Below are 17,967 nucleotides of genomic sequence, written 5' to 3'. Positions count from 1 at the left end.
GTTCATTTATTGTCTGGTCAACAAGTAATGCTATCATGCACAGGTGTTGCATAACAAGGACTCCTAGGCACTTTGTGAAAATTCTCAGGTTTTACAGTACCTCTATCTGGACTATGTACACAATTATAAATCTTTTATCTAAATTGAAAAAAAAGTTTATATATATATACAGTGACATATTGACACTGAAATGTGCACTCCAGAAACAGAGATACATGCACAATATCAGTACACAGACGCGCACTCACACTGTTCCCTTGCTGTGAATACTGAGGGATCATGGCTGCATAAGGAAATGTTGAGCCACAGTAGGACACTGGTTGAGATTGTCAAAAGCTTCGGCCTGATAAGGTGAGGTAATGGGAAATATAAATCCTCCTTTCATAGTGCAATTAAAAGATAAGATTATCAATTCAAGTCAAAAGAGGAAAACTCATTGAGTAAAAAAGAGAAAAAAAAAAACATGATCAAATCATCTAGGCCTCTTAAACCAGATTTAAAGGTGCAGTGTGTAGGATTTAGTAGCATCTAGCAGTGAGGTTGCAAAACTGAAATCTCTCCCATGTGCCAAACACGTAGAACTATAATGGCCAAAGCAAAAACACAAATGGCCTTATCTTGAACCAGAATTTGGTTTGTCGGTTTTGGGCTACTGCAGGAACAAGATGGTGGACTCCGCCACATATGTAAATATAAACGGCTCATTGTCAGGTAACAAAATTAGATTTCTTACTTTCAGGTGATTATAAACTCATGAAAAAACAGCTATGAATTTTATATACTACTTCTGCCAATAGATGCCACTAAATCGTATACACCGGACCTTTGAAAAGATTTAGTTAGTATTTCACTGACATCACAAAACACAGGTTTTACTTTTTTTAAATTAATGGTGTCTTTAGGGATATCTGCCTCCACTGAATGCATGAAAACATACCTCTTACAGATAATACTATCATTTGAACATAATTTGGAGTTTATACACTGATTCTTCCAATGGCCCCCAAAAATCGTAAAGAAAAAAGCACATAAAGGCTAAACCTAAGAGTCATAAATAAATGGATAAAACAGCTTATTGTCTTCTTTTTTTGTTTGTTTTAAACACACAGTTTTGGTATATCTGAGTAACTTGTGGGTCTCTTCATCCCATTCCAAAAACATAAATATGATAGCTACCACACTGTCGAGCCTACCCGTACATAAACTGATTCATATAACTCAGATGGTATGGCAAATATACATATTACAGTGTTCTATAAAAGATTTTGTATGACAGTGTACTTAAAATCACTTTAAATAAAGCTATTGCAAAATACAAACAATACAAAGAACTAAATTATCAACACCACGTCCTTGTGGCTTTACGGATAATCACTAATGTACAAAGAGTTTATATCAAGCTACTCCGACTGGGAGAAAGACGATAGGTAAATGTTCACCCTGAGAATGTGAACCCTCCAGGAGGCATGATATTTGATTCTCCTCAAAACCAATTAGAACTAAGACTTAAAAAAGACGGAGGTGACTGGCTATCACTGTTTCCGTTATTGTTTTGTTGTATTGAAAAGTCATTTTCCAGACTATTTTTCATCCAGTGTGTGCGACATTTATATGTTTTCACAGTTTGGCCCTTTCCACTCCATCAGGTGCCGCTGCCGATGGGCCATCCACGTTTCCTGACTTGCAAAGGCCCTGCCACAAAACCAGCAGCGAAACTTCTTCACAGCATCCCTGCTGGGAGAGGCTGCACCGACGACCTCGTACTTTTTCCTGCTCAGCCTGCGGAGTTTCAGTTTCAACACAAATCTCTCCTGTACATAATTTTTTGCACTGCCTGGAGAATCAGGTTCCGTTGAGTCATTCGTCTCAGGGACCTCGCCATCCATGGCTGAGAGAGCGTTTATAGTCCTCCGTGACAGCACGACCTTCTGCACCTCGCCTCTGTACTTGTTGATGACCTCCATGATCCTGGCAACTTCGGGGATGTCAGCGTCTGGATGATTTAGCACCACAACAGGCTGGTCTCCCGCTGGACGCTTTACCAGCTGAGATGGGTTAATGGCTACTAACTTCAGGGTCCTCTCCAGGTTCTTTGGGAGGGGCTGCCTCCTATGCCCAGAGGCTGGTGAGGACTCCTGTTGGATGGCTTTCCCGACGGGCAAGCTGACGTCGCTGAGGAGATCTGGGCAGGAGTCGGCAGGCACTTCTCCATCTCTTATCCCCTCAACACTCTGCCCTGAAGAAAGGGGAAAGCTTGAGTTCACATTATCTGAAAGACAGAAGGTGACAATACTCAATTCCAAACAGACAGGCGTGCTATTGAAAATGTATGCCAGGAAAACGCCATTGCATGTTAAATCCTAAATAATTACATCTACCTAAAACTATAATTTGCAGTCTTACCTTGTGCTGTAATAATAGGTTGGAAAACAGGGGAAGACTTGGTGTAACTGCTATGAGGAGTCACTCCATCAGCAGCTGAACTCATCTCATCATCTGACACATGACAGTCTGTGCCGCCGCCTGACGTTTGGAGCTGTACGATCTCGGGGCACATCTCTACTTCAGTCCCAGCAGCAGCCCTCACATCTGTCTGGGCTGTCACACTAACCGAACTGCTCTCGTCAACTTCTGCTTCCAAGAGCTGCACTGACTTCTCGGTGTCATCTCGCATTTCTTGATGCGGCAAGCCTTCGAGCACAACAGGCATGTTTCCATCCATATTTTTAGACCCATTTGCAGCACAACTTGAAGTTAGTTCCTCTCCTGGCTTTGACTGTGGACTTTTTGAATGGATGGCTTCAGTTGGGGCGTCCGGATCAGTCTCGGAAGCTTTGGTCCATTTCTTCTGGTGTGCTTCTTCTGTTGGAAGCATGCTTGGGAGAACCTGTGCCGTCTCCTCCGATGTAGCGTGAGGACCTGGTGATCCATGACGATCATTCGTCGGACCACCTCCTAATGAAGAGCTTTGCGACACCCACTGCTTCTCCTTGACTGGATTCTTCTTCAACACTATCTTTAAAGCCGATCCTGATGATCTGTTAGTCCCTCTCTTAGATCTGGCCTTTCTTTTTCGCCTTCGCCTCTTCTTTTTTGGTACAACTTTAGGAATCTGCTCGTTGCTCTCATTTGTCATTTTCAGCTCACTGGAAATATCATCCTCATGCATAGGCTCTTCAGGTTTCTTACAATGCTCTTCCTGATCAGTGTTTAATTCTTGGTTCTCTCTGTTTTCCTGCATTTGAGTGCACCCAGATGGCTCGCTCTGAGCTGGCATTGAGATATCATTATTCAGTTTGGTTTCAGTCTGTGGACAAGGTGTATGATCGTTCAAATTTGACTGACATCCATTTTCTACACAACGAGCATCATCACGAGCACTTTCAGGAGTTTCCTTGTCTGATGAGGTCATCATTTTTAACCTTTTGGGGTAAGTAGCACCATTCTGAGCCACAGTTATCTTGTTCTTGACGGTCAGGACAGTAAGATCAGACGAGTTCGGCACAATGCCGTTCTCTGACTTCGGGTGAAGAGTCATATCTTGAGGGACGTTGGATAAAACGGTTTTAAGAGCCTTGGTCCATTTCTGGTCACCGGTTTCCCCAGCAACAGATTTCATCAAGAATTGTTGAGTCTCTTCTAGTGTTGTTTGTGGATCAGACAGATGGCAGTATTTGTCCAGGAACTCTCTCCCTGGTAGAGAAAGGCAGTCCTGTGTCAGCCAGCACATTTCCCTGACTGCACTTCTTGTTAATCTAGGCTTAATTTTTGGGATTGGGTCATTTTGTTTCATTGCTATGGAGCGGCCCTCCTGCTCCCTCTTCCTCTGATTACCATTCTGGCAGACATGGACAGCTTTAACATGCTTAGTGATCAGCCACTTCCGAGATGCCTCATAGTCACAGTGCTGACAACGTAGAGATTGAGTGGTTGTTTTAGGATCAAGCTTACTCTTGCCCTTCATGTGAAGCGATAGATCATTAGATCCTTCCAGGCCTAAATTGTGTGCATACAGGTGCTCTAAAAACACTCTAACATCTCCTGTGGAGAATTTCTGACACATTTCACATGAATATTTGCCATTTTGGCAGTGACACGTGGTCAGATGTGCACTGAATTCAGGCCATGTGCGCTGAACGTTGTCGTTACAAATGCAGCAATTAGAAAAAGTGTTCTTGTGGCTTAATATATGAACCTGAAGGTAGGAGAACTCATGAGTACTAAAAGTACAAGTATGACAGGAAAAAACAGGTGGGCTCCCTCTGTGCTTTTCCTCGAAGTGTTTTACTAAGTCTTTGGGAACATATTCCGTGTTGTCCCTGCATTGAGAGCATGTGAACCTGAGTGTATTGCCGCTGTCGTTTGTCCTGTGCTGACCCTGCTTTGTTCCCTGGGGGGGCTTCTTTGATGAAGGCCACACTGTGCTTTGCTCCCACTCCTCTGCTATCTTCTTTGGTCCATGCTTATCTTCACTTTGCATAGTTCGCGGCTGTCCGGCAGTCTTCCTGAGGTGGAGCCGTTTGTGCCAATCTCTATTCTTCTTGTTGGCGCGCCGTTTATTATCTCCTCTGGAGGTAGTTGCGCAAATATCCACCGAATCCATGTTTTTTCAGGTTTCTGAAAGTAAAAAACAGTAAGAATCAGCAACAAAATAATACAGCTTCAAGGCCAATGCAACAAATGGAGAGGTGTTCATTTAACGGTATTTATTTATTCATAATATCTTTCATAAAAACCAACATGTTGTGATAGCTGAGACTGCCATTTTATCGTTTCACAGTAAAATCATACAAAGAAGCTGCCTCCAAAGTCTGCATGTTATTAATATTAAAGGTCCAATATTGTAGAAAGTCAGACTCCCGTGTGTTATTTATTATAAAGCACATACAGGCACTATGTAAATACTGTGAGAGGATCAAAACGTTCAATCCAATGTGAAATGGACACAGCCTGTGTTAAGAAAATGTGCATCTATACAAGTCATCAGGATATTCACCATTTTGTGATGTCACAACTATAGGCTAATGTTTAGACCGAATTACAGTGACGTCAGTTTAACAACAAAGATAGTAGACAGTTGATTACAATTGTAGAGATATGTTAAATCAGCAAACTTGTCTATTTCTGGAACTTTTCAGTCGTAACTGTTATGTTATACAGATATACAGTTAAACACGGTGTAGGACTTATCTGACATTTCTGCTGTGCTGCTAATTTTATGTTATTTGCTACTTTGTTAGCGTCCTTGATAAACCAAAATATACCAGCACAGAATGTACTGTTGTCAACAGGGCTGCAGCATCACATATTATTGCTTTTGTAAATAGAGTTTGGTGGCTTTGATATAGCCTATTAATTTGTCACCGGAAAAGGCTTTCTGACAGTGAGGAAAAGTAGTGAAAATATTGTAAATATAGCAAAACTTAAATTGATATTGATTTTATTTTATTGATGTTTTTGTGGCTATAAACTACCTAATTGAGGCAGGGTTTGCTCAGCACCCTTTGATATTAAGTATGTGACACAAGCATTTTCCACTCAAACGCTATTGTAAATAAACATTTTGATTCAGTCTAAAAGCTGTTTCACACAAAAACTCTAAATGGGTCCCTGTGCATTTCCTGTGGAATATTTTGCGGTTTAACTGGAAAAACGGAGCATTTTAGACAAAAGGTAAATACAGGTATATTCAGGCAGACAATATGAGAAAAATAATGTGCCTTTTGAAGTTTAAACCATGTAAACATGTTCTAATAGAAACCAAAAATACAAGTATGAAACTGAAAATGAGCGTAATATGGGATCTTTAAGTCCACCTGTTGCTGGCTATGGTTCAAAATGTTTCAGCGTGGATAATTTATTGCATTATGACATGTACAAAACAACGAGTTTAGATTGTTATCAGCCCCCCAGGTGCAGGAAACTGTACTTAAACTCACCTGCCAGCACAATAGTTGGGAACTTGCTTAAAACACGGCTAAACACGCTATAGTGGGAGGCTAAAATAAAAACCCCGTAAAAGAAACAAATGCACAAATAAAAAGACAAGAAAAGCTCGAGGTAGCACTTCTTAGCACCACATTAATGGGAGAATCGTGCGGCCATTGTGCAGTTTGACTTGACCATAACAAAGTGATGAGACTGCCTTTGTAACGAGCAACGACCGCCTTGGGAATAGCGAAGTTACGACAAAACTATCCCACTGTCACGCCATTACAGCCTCTTACCTTTCGCATGAAAACACCTTGTTGTTCTTTAGCATGTGCGCTAAGTGTTCAAACGTTTTCTAAAATAGCGTTTGAGTGATTTGAATTAACGTGACGCGACGAGAGCTTACAAAGACGAAATAACTTGAAGAATAAATAGCGTGGCGACAAAGTTACGCCACAACAGTTTTTTAACCTTGCATCGAGTTATTAGTGCAGGTAAAGCCACCGGGTGGTGTAGATAAACCATGAAGCTTTAGTTATGATTGTAGTTGTCTCGGTTTTTACCTTTTCTTTTGTGGAGAGCTTGACAGCTCAGCGAGTGGCAGCCATGATGGTTCCATACGGGGATTACAGCCCCTGAGCTGCTTTAGCTTTTAGCCTGGTGCCTCCGACAGACACAGAGCCGTGCTGTCCCGGGCCTACAGCTCCACACAAACACTGAGCTGTTTTCACGCAAACGCTGCTCTCACCGCACTCGTGTGGTGTTCATTTATATGGGGATAATTCAGTTCTTAAGAAACCCTCAAATTGTGTAAAATAACCAAACTAGAAGCTACAGTAGAAACTCTGTCAAATGAATTGTCTCAAGTTAACATGTATCCACAGTCCCCAAGCAGCATAAAACAGAGTGCATAGTGTTAAACAGTTGAACTGAAATATTAATACATGTGTCATTGTCAAATACCACAGTTATACAGTGTGTCCTTGTAAATAAAAGCTGCCAGACACACAGTTTGTTGTCCCCTGCACCATGTCAACCCCAAAAAATGTTCAGCTATTAAATAATGCTGCAATACCATGCAAATTTTGAGCAAAAAACACAGTAATGACCTTGAACACAAGGCATTCAGGGACTTTGGTGGTTAAACAATCCCAATTAAAAACAAAATGTGTACTATTTGAATAATATATCCTATTTTCTTAAAAAAAAAAAATCTAATCTGTGTAGTGTTCATACTCTAGTTTCTGAAAAAAATCAAAAGGTTAAAAAATATATTTATGATAATAAATGAGCAGAGAAAACCAAACAGAGCTGGCACTGGATGTCAAAATGATATCAGAAAACCATTGAACTCTAAAGATGGACAGATGTTAAGCTTTGGTTGCAATAAAAGCCTTATTGACAATATTTTAAATGTCAAAAAAGAATTTTAATGTTGTGTAGATGTCAACATTAAAGGACAATCTGCGAGTGTTTGGTCTTGTTCTTCCTTCAACTAAATGTCGCTATGTCAAGATGAGGCTGGCATGATATGTTTGGAAGACATAGGATTTTGGTTACTCAACAACAAAACCAACAAATAACATCATCTGTTGTCAGTATTCAAGTCAAAATGAGGTTGCCATTAGACGTCCTGACATTGACACCCAACATCCCAACTTAAATTTAACCAAGCGTCAACTTCAAAGATGGTGACCAGCAGGGACGAGACTAATAAGAATATAATACAAAAATAATTTAAAATGGAAAATGTTTATGTTTTAAGTTTTGAAAAAATTAAAATTTTGCTATTTTTCCCCGTGATGCTCTGTCAGGTATTACAGTAGGTAGTCTCCCAATGCCAGAACTATCTTATGCTGTTCCAGCGCTGGAGATACAGTAGACTGGGTAACGTAATCCCCATTATCTTGCAAAACACATGGAGAGTGAGGCTGCAGGTTACTCCTGCTGGAAGGAGGGCAGCCATTGGTTCTGCTCAGTAGTTCACAAATCACTTTAACATACAATGACGGGCTACTTCACACAGTTCAATAGCAGCGCTAAAAATAGGCCACTGGCCCTGAGTTCAGTGAATGCGAGACCTTTTATTGCATCTATTTATCAATCTCTCATTGATGGATGATAGATAGATAGAAAAGCAAGTATGAGCATAAAAGTGAGCTTAATATGGGACCTTTAAAATGGAACTGTATTGTCAGTTGTACTGTATGGTATTGTATTGTAAATGTAAATTAGTTAAAAATGTGTTTATTTACTGACTATTTATAAATTGGAACAACTTACTTTACTACATTACCGCACACTCGCTCTAACGTATCCTTCAGCTTCTTGACTTTTATTGTGACATTTGTCCAACCTTACTGTTCATATTCATCCATTCCTGTGTGACTAGTTGGTTTGTCATTTAATCTGAGTCTATATGTGTGTGTGTGTGAGTCTATATAGGCAGAGTGACCTTTGTGCTGCCAACAAATTGGAGCCGTCCGAAAGCTAAGATAAGGTGAGGATGAGCATTCAATTTAATGAGGAATGTGTGATGTAGAGGGGGGAAAAAATCAATGTCTTAGACATAGAAACAAGCTGAGTCATTCAAAATCTTTGGCATCACCAACAGCCCCCTGACCAGTTTATTTCAGACATAAACAGACCCAAAGCATACTGTTCCCTCTGCAAACACTTAGGACACACACTGCCAATACTGATCCAGTGTAATATCAATACCACTTACATCCTCTACTTTGGTATTTCTGTCAGTGTGTTCAGAGAAAAAGCAGCAGTGGGTTGTTCACATTCCTGTGCAGGTCAATGGCCGTCAGCTGCCCTAAACCAAGGCACTGCATGACACCAAGGGGAAGAAAAGCACAGAAAGGACGGCCACCAGCTCCCTCCACTCAGGACACCATTTGCTTCCCCTGGGAGACATTTTCAGCCCATTAAGAACAAGACTACCCACCACCTCACCACACAGCGTCTACCATTACCAATCCTCTTATGACTCACCCCCTGCATGCAGGCACAGTTCCTTGACTGCTCCTTATTATTGTGGAAGCACAACATGAAACCAATATGATGTCTTTGCACTTGTGATCCCTATAGAAGAAGAATGAATGGTTACTTCCAGCACAGTGCAGCTGCTGAAATGTAATTAGCGGAAAACACAGTGTTGAAATTCAAATGATCGAATTCAAATATTGAGATGATTGTGTGTTCCTTTTCAATGGGAAGTCAGAATTTTCCGAGATCCCAATCGAAAAATTTCAACTAAAACGCCTCTTGTGGTCGGATTTTGACTCAGAAAGTTGTAGAAATCTTACCGATCCCACACCTCAGAATTCGGCATGACTGCTCTGCACACCAACAGCAGTGAAATCTGTAGTTATCTGTTTATTAGCACTTCTGTCTTGTATGTAACTTATTAAATCAGACATGCACACAGAAATGTCCAATTTCTATCCGTGGTGTCTGTATGTGTAAAAATGCAGCGTAATGAGAAGAGGTGCAATAATAGTTGAGGAGGTGGGTGTGCTGCTGGGTAAGTGGGTTGGTCACCATGGAAGTGGTGGGTATACTTTCCTACATATGCCAATGGAAAAGAACAATTGTTGTAATTAATGTTTATGCCAGCACTTATCAGCAGATTTGTGACTGATCCACTGATATAAGATTCCTGACAATAACTGACTTGCTAATGGATAAGACACAGTAGGGCCATATTGGTTTCATAGATACACCCCCTTGGAAAAAATTAATTAAGCTCATTTCCTCCTGTTACCCTCAGATCAACAGATTAGACATCCCTTTATAGTGCAGTGCATTAGATGGGTCCCTTTGCTCTTGAACGACAGGGAAGCCATTGTAACATCGATGTCGCTTTAACCTATTTGGGTCAAATTGAACTGTGCTGTGCTGCTGGGGCAAACTGACCCACTTTGAATTTGCACTACAAAAATGACTCAATGAATTATTTTGCCAACATGAAACAGCTGCTTTTCTGGGAATAGCTCAGACAGGAATACATTTAAGTGCACATAAAATAGCCTATTTATATATCTAAAGTAGTTTAGATGAACAAGCAGGCTGACCTAGAGAAAGGGGATGAGATGTAAGTGAAATCAGACTATGTGCCAAAAAAGGTCATTTTAATGCTTGTAACCTTGGCTGGATGTCAGCATTGTTCTCTGAGCAGTATACCCAGACACACATGCATGCTAACACTCATGCACAGATGTATTCTCCATGCCTTTTGTTCAGATTTGCATCATATTTCATACATTAACAACACAAGACTTATGGATTCACTTTCAGTTCCTTCCAAACTATTTTGTCACTTTGTACTTTGTCAGAGAGAGATCGACTAAACAGATAAATTCCCACCAGCATCATCCAGTCCATACCCGCATCATGATGAGCTGAGATCTCTGAATGTTCTGTGTTGTAGTAAAATATCACAAATAGGATAGCTATAGCCTAACACATTAAGACTGTCTCACTGTATTCTCATGATAACTTAAAAAATCTGTAATGTACTCACTGACACTGTGACAGTGTACATCAATTTTTGTGAGAATATGAGCGTGTCAGCTAAGGCATTCTGCACATGCATTAATCCTCTGAAACCTGGATCCACATCAGCTTTCTTATGCTGTGTTCAGGACGCCTTTCAAAAGCTATTTAACCCTTTGAAAACTAAGCAAACGGGTGCAATTTCTTTGATTGATTTGATTTGATTGAAATTTTTATTTCGAACACTTTTTTCCAAGACCATAAACTTACAAACCATCAAAAGAATAGAGCATAAAAAAAAAAGAATGATGACAAAAACATATGTGAAAAAAAAGTTTCAAGAAACTTATAAAAGGTGACAAGTAAATGAGCTAACATTAGTGTCAAAAATGAAGGGAGAAAAGCTGGGGGAAAATTGGTCCAAAAAACAGAGAGAGGAGGTTACTTCACACACACACACACATATATATATATATATATGTGTGTGTGTGTGTGTGTGTTTGTTTTGACTTTTCTTTCTTTCTTCTTCACATTTTTAGGTTATTCTCTTGTTCTTATCTTGCTAATATTGGGGCCATGTCTTGTTAAGTTGCTCATTGACTGCTCAATTTTTTTTTTTTTTTAGATATCAAAGCAGCTTTCTCAGGTTTCAAAGGGTTAACAATAAGCCCCGCTTTACAGCAAACCACAGGCAGCTTTGTCAGGCTAAGGAGGAGCCCTAGAGATGTGAAAACAGACTCATTTACAACCAGGTCATTTGAAACACACTGACACAATGGATCAGCGTAGCAGAGAGGTGTGAATCTGTAAAGCTGAAAAACAGGTTTTCAGACCACGACCCTGCATCAGAGATATTGGTAAAACATTCCCCCACACTGTGGAGACAACCTGAATGTGTTTTACTGTAGGTTTGATACTTCCACCCTCACATCCCTCACCCCGTCTGACTCAGACATCACACAATCAGCTGCAGCGCCACCCACTGACCCCCATCTGCTTTTAGGATCTGTGAGGAGGATGTATGCTGCCTCTTTCGTAGACAGAAGATCCAGAGAGCTCCAGATCCAGACGATATTTCTCCCCCCTTGGCTGAACATCTGTGCTGACGACCCGGCCCCCATTTCAACACAGATCGACAGATAACAGGAGCTATGTAAAGATTCTTCCTGTTTCGAAAGCTCCACAATCATACATGAAATCATCATGAAATCCTTTGAAAAGAGGTCGTGTTGCACCGACTTCCCTGAAGGACATCACAGGCACCCAGCTGGATCCCCAACAGTTTGCCTGCAAGGCGAACAGGTCAGTGGATGATGCAGTCAACATGGAACTGCGTCACATCCTGCAACACCTCGACTCCCCAGGGATATATATATATATGCAAGGTTTATGGACTTCAGCTGAGTGTTGAACATCATTGTGTCAGAGGTCCTCCACCCCAGGCTGACCCTGCTCACTGCACCAGCATACAATTGATGATGGATTACAAACTTCCTCACCAGACTCAGCAAGAGAGGCTGGGAAAACATGAACAATGAATTGCAAATTGAAAAAGAAATTAAATTACTTTTCATAAATAGCCTGATGCATAATTGGTTGGATTTTTAATAAATAGTATAATTTATCTGTGGAAATCATTTTAAATTCCCTGTTTTGGGGCTGAGTCAGGCCAGTGATTGGCTGTGACAGTTCCTATACTTACTTGTAATTGGCTGCGTCCTATGTGCACTACCTGTGGAGTGATGCTTTCAAGTACTAATCGGAAATTTACCACTCACTTTGGATTTTTTTTTGGTATGGAGACAGTTTAAACTCACACTTAAATATTTCTTATCAAAAATTAAACTCTTCCAAAACTTAAAAGGTCATTTCAACAATGAATCAATCATGTTATGCGACATAGACAAAATCAAACTCATACAAATATGTAATACTAAGTTAGCTTTATTGCACTATTATGTTATATAAATCTATTTTACCACACGTTTATCGCACTCCAACTTCTTAACACAACTTTTGCGGCTCTCTGGGTTAATATTCCGTTGGTTGTTCCTCCGCTCTCAATCTGAAGTTGGTGTTTCCGGTGGCACGTGAAGGCAGCAGTGGTGTTTGCTGAACTCGTGCTGAGTCCAACAGCTTCAGAGACTACAACAATGAGCAGGCATGTCCGGGTAGCTCCAAGTTTACTTCTGTGAAACTGCCCGAAATATTCACTCGATGTGCTCATTGGGTGAGTCTCCTCTTTGCACCCGCCAACAGCAAAATGTTTGATTTCCTATTTTTGGAAAAAGGCATTGAACGACCGGCTATTGATCTCAAGGCCAGCTGCTGATCCGCTAACGCGAACAGTTATGCGGCTGCGAGTTCAGATTCAGTTTTTCCATGAGCAGATCATCCTCAGAACAAAGTCTGTCAGTCGATTGATTCCCTTTCACGCGTTTTCCTTCCAGAGGTTTCCAAAAGCACTGTGTTAAATGGAGCTAGAGGACCAATGGTGGCAAGGACAACTCGCTGCAGATATTTACCAGGCGCTGCGATACAAAGTGAGTGGGACACAATAACTTCAGTGATGGCTGCCAGAAAAGACAGATTGAAACAAGCATGGGAAAAAGTTCCTTTAAAGTTGTCTTTTATAATGCTTCAATTCCTGTGAAGAGGATATTGCCTTTGTTTCATGCTGTTTTATTTCATTTTTGTTGTCTGTGTATGGATATGCCATCTCCTGATAAATCTGTTTGGTGAAACTTTTTGCATGTCTGTGTTTTTGTGTTCGATTTTTTTTTTTTTTTTTTTTACTCAGGCGGCTACCAATTTTACTGATAAAAAATCTGATCATACTCTGGTACATTTAAAAAAATTAAAAAATGCAGGACACAAAAAGTGTTTATGGTATTTATTATTTTTCCTTATTTTACTCATTTATTTTTGCTAAAAATTGTGCCCACAATACGGAACAAGAAAAGAAAAATTAAAAAGTTAAAAACAAGCAAACAAATAGATAAATACATTTTTATTTTTTATGTCTCTGCTGTCTGATGGACAAAACTTTGGAGACTCAGGGTGTTTTTTTTCTATTCAATTAAATATAGGTAAAAAAGAATTTGCAAATCATTGTTGTTGTTTTTTTTTGTTACATTTTACACAGCGGTCAAAGTTTTTTGGATTTGGGGGTTGTATGTGAAACACATTTTGGTATTTCTACACCGCAGTGTCTTGTTACTAATACGTGTCCATATCAACATGTCTATAATGAGTTTGTATCACTTTTTATTAGTCTTGCTCCAGTGTGTGCATGTGTGTATTGTGGATATTTTTGCAAGTATGTTGGTTATGCATACAGTAGTATTCAATCAGAAAAGCAAACTGATATTTATGTCTTTTCTAACAGGAGCTCAAGTTGCCCTCCTACAAAGGCCAGTCCCCCCAGCTCAACTTGAGACGATACTTTGCAGACCTCATAGCCATTGTCAGCAACCGCTTCAGGCTGTGTCCTGCAGCCAGACACCTGGCCGTCTACCTGCTGGACCTTTTCATGGACCGCTATGATGTCACAGTGCAACAGCTTCACATGGTCTCACTGTCGTGTCTTCTTTTGGCCAGTAAGTTAGTTAAACTCCCACTCCACAGCATGCAACTGTCCGATCTCTACATGGCGTGATGTTTTGCAACTTTTCACCCATTGCAGGTAAATTTGAGGAAAGGGAGGATCGGGTGCCTAAGCTGGAGACCCTGAACAGTCTGGGCTGCATGAGCTCCATGAACCTGGTTCTGACCAAGCAAGGTTTACTTCACATGGAGCTGCTCCTGCTGGAAACCTTCCAGTGGAACCTGTATCTCCCTACAGCTGCTCATTTCATAGAGTACTACCTGTCTATTGCCGTCCATGAGGAAGACCTCCATGATGGCTGGCCAATGACTCTACTGGAGAAGACCAAAATATACATGGCCAAGTATGCGGATTACTTCCTGGAGGTTTCCTTGCAAGGTGCGTTGGATTCTACAAGGTATTTGGGCCACTGTCTTACAGATGGCCCTCCATGTGTGATCAGAAGACAAACAAATCCTTGGGTCCTAAAGCTGGAAAAAAATGTTTTGTTAAGTTTAAATTAAAAGAAGTGATGGCAGTTTGAGAATATATACAAATGACACCATTCATATTTCCTTACATACTGAGAGGAAATCAAATAGCAGAGCTAAAAGGTTTTTGTTTTTTTTAGGTCATCCTGCAACTTGTTTAAAAATGCAAATGTTATGCTGTCTTTGAGGCTGATTATTTTATGCAAAGAAAACTTAACAGATTGCAAAGGGGAATGCAACATCTACCCACGAACATGTCTTACTTTTTTTGGCCTATTTCAACTAAAGGGTTTTTTTAAAATAGAGTTTTATTTTGGATGTTTACAGCTCATAGGGATTATATGTAATTCTGTTTTTCCCCTGTGTCAGTCCACCTAAGGTTAAAAAAATACTTCACCGGCAAAGTGATAATTTGTATATCAATTACTCGCTGCACGTTACCTTGAATTTCTGATGAAAACATTAAAAAATTTTTGCATGCCTCCACAGTAAATGGGGAATCCAAAAACAGAGAAAATTCTTGATAAATTGAAGTCATAGGGGTCCTTGTTTAACAAAAGTAAAACTATATCAAAATATCCTTTTACAAACTCTCACACAACTCGTGTAGTATAATCCAACTGTCTTGTATCCTGTCATGTGCTCAGTACCTCCCAAACACATGCAATTACACTAAACATTATGATTTGAAAGTGCAGTTGTTTAAAACCGTAATGTTTTAGTGAAAATGCATGTGTTTGGGAAGTACTGAGCATATATATGACTAGTATTATAGCCTACTACTTGAGTTGCGTGGAAGATTGTAAAAGGATAATGTGACTTTCCTTTACTTCAGGACATAAAGAATTTGGATTCTTTGTTTATTTTGGAGGCATACAAAAAAAACAGTTGTCTTCATGAATCCAAGGTTGTTGTTGTTGTTGTTGTTGTTTGTTTGGTTTTTTTTTTGCTGATTAAGAATTTTTAAATATACAGTCATTAATGTAATAAATTATTTTACAATTTAATACATTTGAATTTATGAGTTAAAAATAGCTTGACTTTAACAAAGCACACGAATTCCACAAGAAAAGAAGAGAAGAGAGAAGCTGAATTGGCAATTGCTGCTACTCTGCTAAGCTAGTTAGCGTTAGTAGAAGTTTAGCTAGGTTTTTATTTTCGTTAGTGATTAAATGTATCTGGGTAAATAACAAACTGATGTACTAAGATGTTGCTTCATTAAAATGCTTTTTTTTTTCGACTACAGGTAACCGCTAGAGAGAAATCAATAAGTAAATGTAATTTTAAACTTAGCTGAGGCTACCCGTGTCCATTTCACTAGCTAGCTTTCACGTGTTTAGCTTGTTTTAGCTGTCTAGTTGGCTGTCTTTCTGTGGCAGGGAAGCAATAATCACAACAGCGGCTTTGATTGCCAGCTAATTATTTATGCTTTTTTTATCTAAATTCTGATGACATACGAATATTTTGTATAGTAGGAAAAAAAACTCAGATTGCGGCCATAACTTCATATTGACCATTTTCAAAGTGTCTGCATTTTTGCCGTGTAGAGCAGTACAGCTTTTCACTGTGTGTGCTGATGAATCACTATTTTCTTTTCTCCCTCAGATCATGTGTTTCTGTGTTTTGCCCCCTCGCTGGTGTCCGCTGCATGTGTGGCCACCTCCCGCCTTGTCCTCCACCTGTCCCCTACATGGCCACCCCGACTGCAGCGTCTTACAGGGTATACATGGGAGAACCTGGTCCCATGTGCCGAGAAACTTCTCATGTGTGTATCTGCCTGTAGCTCAGATCACGCTGATTTTTGTCCATGGGGGCTCATAAAAATTACTGTACTGACTAAGGACAACACACATGACATGCAGACAGCGTGTTATACATTTTACGTTATTAATTTGACACACATTACAGCATTGAATCTTTGCACTAATAAACGGTGCAACTCTTTGTTCCTAATTTTTTCCAGTGCACATGATAGTGACGTCAAAGAGGCCAACAAGCAGAAGTGCCAGAAACCCGGCCAGCAGCAGACGCAGGGCCAGGCGGTGTACCACAGTTCAGGCCAGACAGCCACTGTGGCCCAGTACCTGCACCGGCCCAGCGTGCAGTACCCCCAACAGGCTCCGCAGCCGGGCCTGGCTCCTAACCACAGGCCGGCCTCCTACCTCAGCCACTCTGCCGCCAGCCTGCAGGCTCCTAATGGGCCCCAGCATGGCAACACCCAGGCCATCACTTCCTCGCAGGATCCAAAGTCCAACGTTCCCAGCAGGGCTTACCAAGTCAGCATGCACTACACCTGTGCTGCCCCTTGCTTTGACAGATGATGGATTTTCAGATTTTTTGGGGGGAGGAAGTTAAACGAGATGTGATCTGTTTCTCTTGAACAAAACGGAATTCACTGAAGAAAAACGAGTGTTTTTAATTTGAAAAGACTTGATGAGATTGGTACAGCACTTTGAACCATAAGGTTTACGCAATGTGCAATATGCATACTTTGCTGTAATTTTCTGTGGAGAGCCTGCATTGGATTTTTTTTTGTTTGTTTTGTGTGAGATATCAGTCATGAGTGTTGTTGTGAGGTTGCCAGAGGCAGAGTTTGCACCGCTGTATGCAGTAGTGTTACTGTTTAATTTAGCTACAGACCAAAAGTCCTGTATTTACTTGAGCCAAATTACCTCAGCAGTATTGAATGTACAAATACCTTGTGTCTTTAGCCTTTAAGTTAAGGGCATTTACATAAAGGGACTAGCATTGGTTTGTGGGTGAGATTATGGAGCACAGTTTGTGTGGGTGCTCTGTACCTCAGAATTTTTGTTTTTGTTTTTTTGTTTTGATGAGTGTCATTTGTAAAACTAAGAAGAAAAAAAAAGAAATATTCCTCGAGATGTCACAATTTATTTGCCGAGAAAATTGTTACTCTTCTGTACAAAGAGGATTTCAGTCAGTGCTGTGCACTCCTATGATGACCGTTTTAAATAAAATACAAATCTGTGTTAGTTGAAGTGAGATTTTTGTCCTGTCTATGTCTTTGATATTGTGTCAAAAGAACTTACTTGATCTAGTTGTTGTCTCAAACATCCACTGCATTATATTAAAAGATGTTTCTAATAATCTGCCCCCTCGTGCGTATTAATGGAAAGGGGGGTAATAGAAACACCTCTTAATATAATGTGGTCCAGTGCAAAACCAGCTTTAATTATGACCTCAATAATAAACAATTGAATCTACACAGAACATGATCAGAGTTGTGAGGACAAATGTTCTGGTGAGGCTGTTGTTTTGGACCTAATAAGGTTGTACAGGTGTACCTAATAAAGGGGCCCTTAAATGTATATGTGATTGGCAGTTTCCAGGTGCTTGTCAGAGGACTGGAAAATGCCAGTCAAGTGGTTTTTTTTTTTTTTGAATACTTTTAGTAACAGCAGCCAGTTAATAAAAAATGTAATATCCAGACCAGCT

General features: G+C 40.2%; 2 protein-coding genes across 4 annotated transcripts; one reads left to right on the top strand and one right to left on the bottom strand.

Annotated features, from left to right (window-relative positions):
- Nucleotides 1–569: 569 nt before the first annotated feature.
- LOC121954335 lies at nucleotides 570–6,574 on the bottom strand. 2 transcript variants are annotated; one of them, XM_042501773.1, is made up of 3 exons: nucleotides 6,495–6,574; nucleotides 2,404–4,617; nucleotides 570–2,269 (listed from the first exon to the last, which is right to left on the bottom strand). In XM_042501773.1, exons 2-3 carry the CDS (start codon nucleotides 4,601–4,603, stop codon nucleotides 1,608–1,610), a joined length of 2,862 nt encoding a protein of 953 aa, XP_042357707.1. In that variant the 5' UTR covers nucleotides 4,604–4,617; nucleotides 6,495–6,574; the 3' UTR covers nucleotides 570–1,607. The 2 variants fall into 2 exon arrangements, with proteins under 2 accessions (XP_042357707.1, XP_042357708.1); XM_042501774.1 differs by having other exon boundaries at nucleotides 570–2,236.
- Nucleotides 6,575–12,531: 5,957 nt separating this feature from the next.
- ccnj (cyclin J) lies at nucleotides 12,532–16,950 on the top strand. 2 transcript variants are annotated; one of them, XM_042502417.1, is made up of 6 exons: nucleotides 12,532–12,664; nucleotides 12,885–12,977; nucleotides 13,823–14,033; nucleotides 14,120–14,419; nucleotides 16,117–16,231; nucleotides 16,475–16,950. In XM_042502417.1, the coding sequence occupies exons 2-6, from the start codon at nucleotides 12,909–12,911 to the stop codon at nucleotides 16,830–16,832; spliced, it is 1,053 nt and encodes a 350-aa protein (XP_042358351.1). In that variant the 5' UTR covers nucleotides 12,532–12,664; nucleotides 12,885–12,908; the 3' UTR covers nucleotides 16,833–16,950. The 2 variants fall into 2 exon arrangements, with proteins under 2 accessions (XP_042358351.1, XP_042358350.1); XM_042502416.1 differs by having other exon boundaries at nucleotides 16,117–16,276.
- The last annotated feature ends 1,017 nt before the right edge of the window (nucleotides 16,951–17,967 follow it).

This window comes from Plectropomus leopardus, chromosome 15 (assembly GCF_008729295.1).
Source record: "Plectropomus leopardus isolate mb chromosome 15, YSFRI_Pleo_2.0, whole genome shotgun sequence".
NCBI lineage: Eukaryota > Metazoa > Chordata > Actinopteri > Perciformes > Serranidae > Plectropomus > Plectropomus leopardus.
Note: the sequence above shows the minus strand (reverse complement) of the source record. Positions and strands in the feature narration are given on the sequence as shown.

Excerpts from the sequence above, each read along its gene's own strand:
- LOC121954335 (XM_042501773.1), bottom strand. The coding sequence starts at position 4,603 with ATGGATTCGGTGGATATTTGCGCAACTACCTCCAGAGGAGATAATAAA. Across the intron at positions 2,270-2,403 it reads ACCTATTATTACAGCACAAG|ATAATGTGAACTCAAGCTTT; the intron begins GTAAGACTGCAA and ends TCTGTCTTTCAG.
- ccnj (XM_042502416.1), top strand. The coding sequence starts at position 12,909 with ATGGAGCTAGAGGACCAATGGTGGCAAGGACAACTCGCTGCAGATATT. Across the intron at positions 14,420-16,116 it reads CCTGGAGGTTTCCTTGCAAG|ATCATGTGTTTCTGTGTTTT; the intron begins GTGCGTTGGATT and ends TTTCTCCCTCAG. Across the intron at positions 16,277-16,474 it reads TGTGCCGAGAAACTTCTCAT|TGCACATGATAGTGACGTCA; the intron begins GTGTGTATCTGC and ends AATTTTTTCCAG.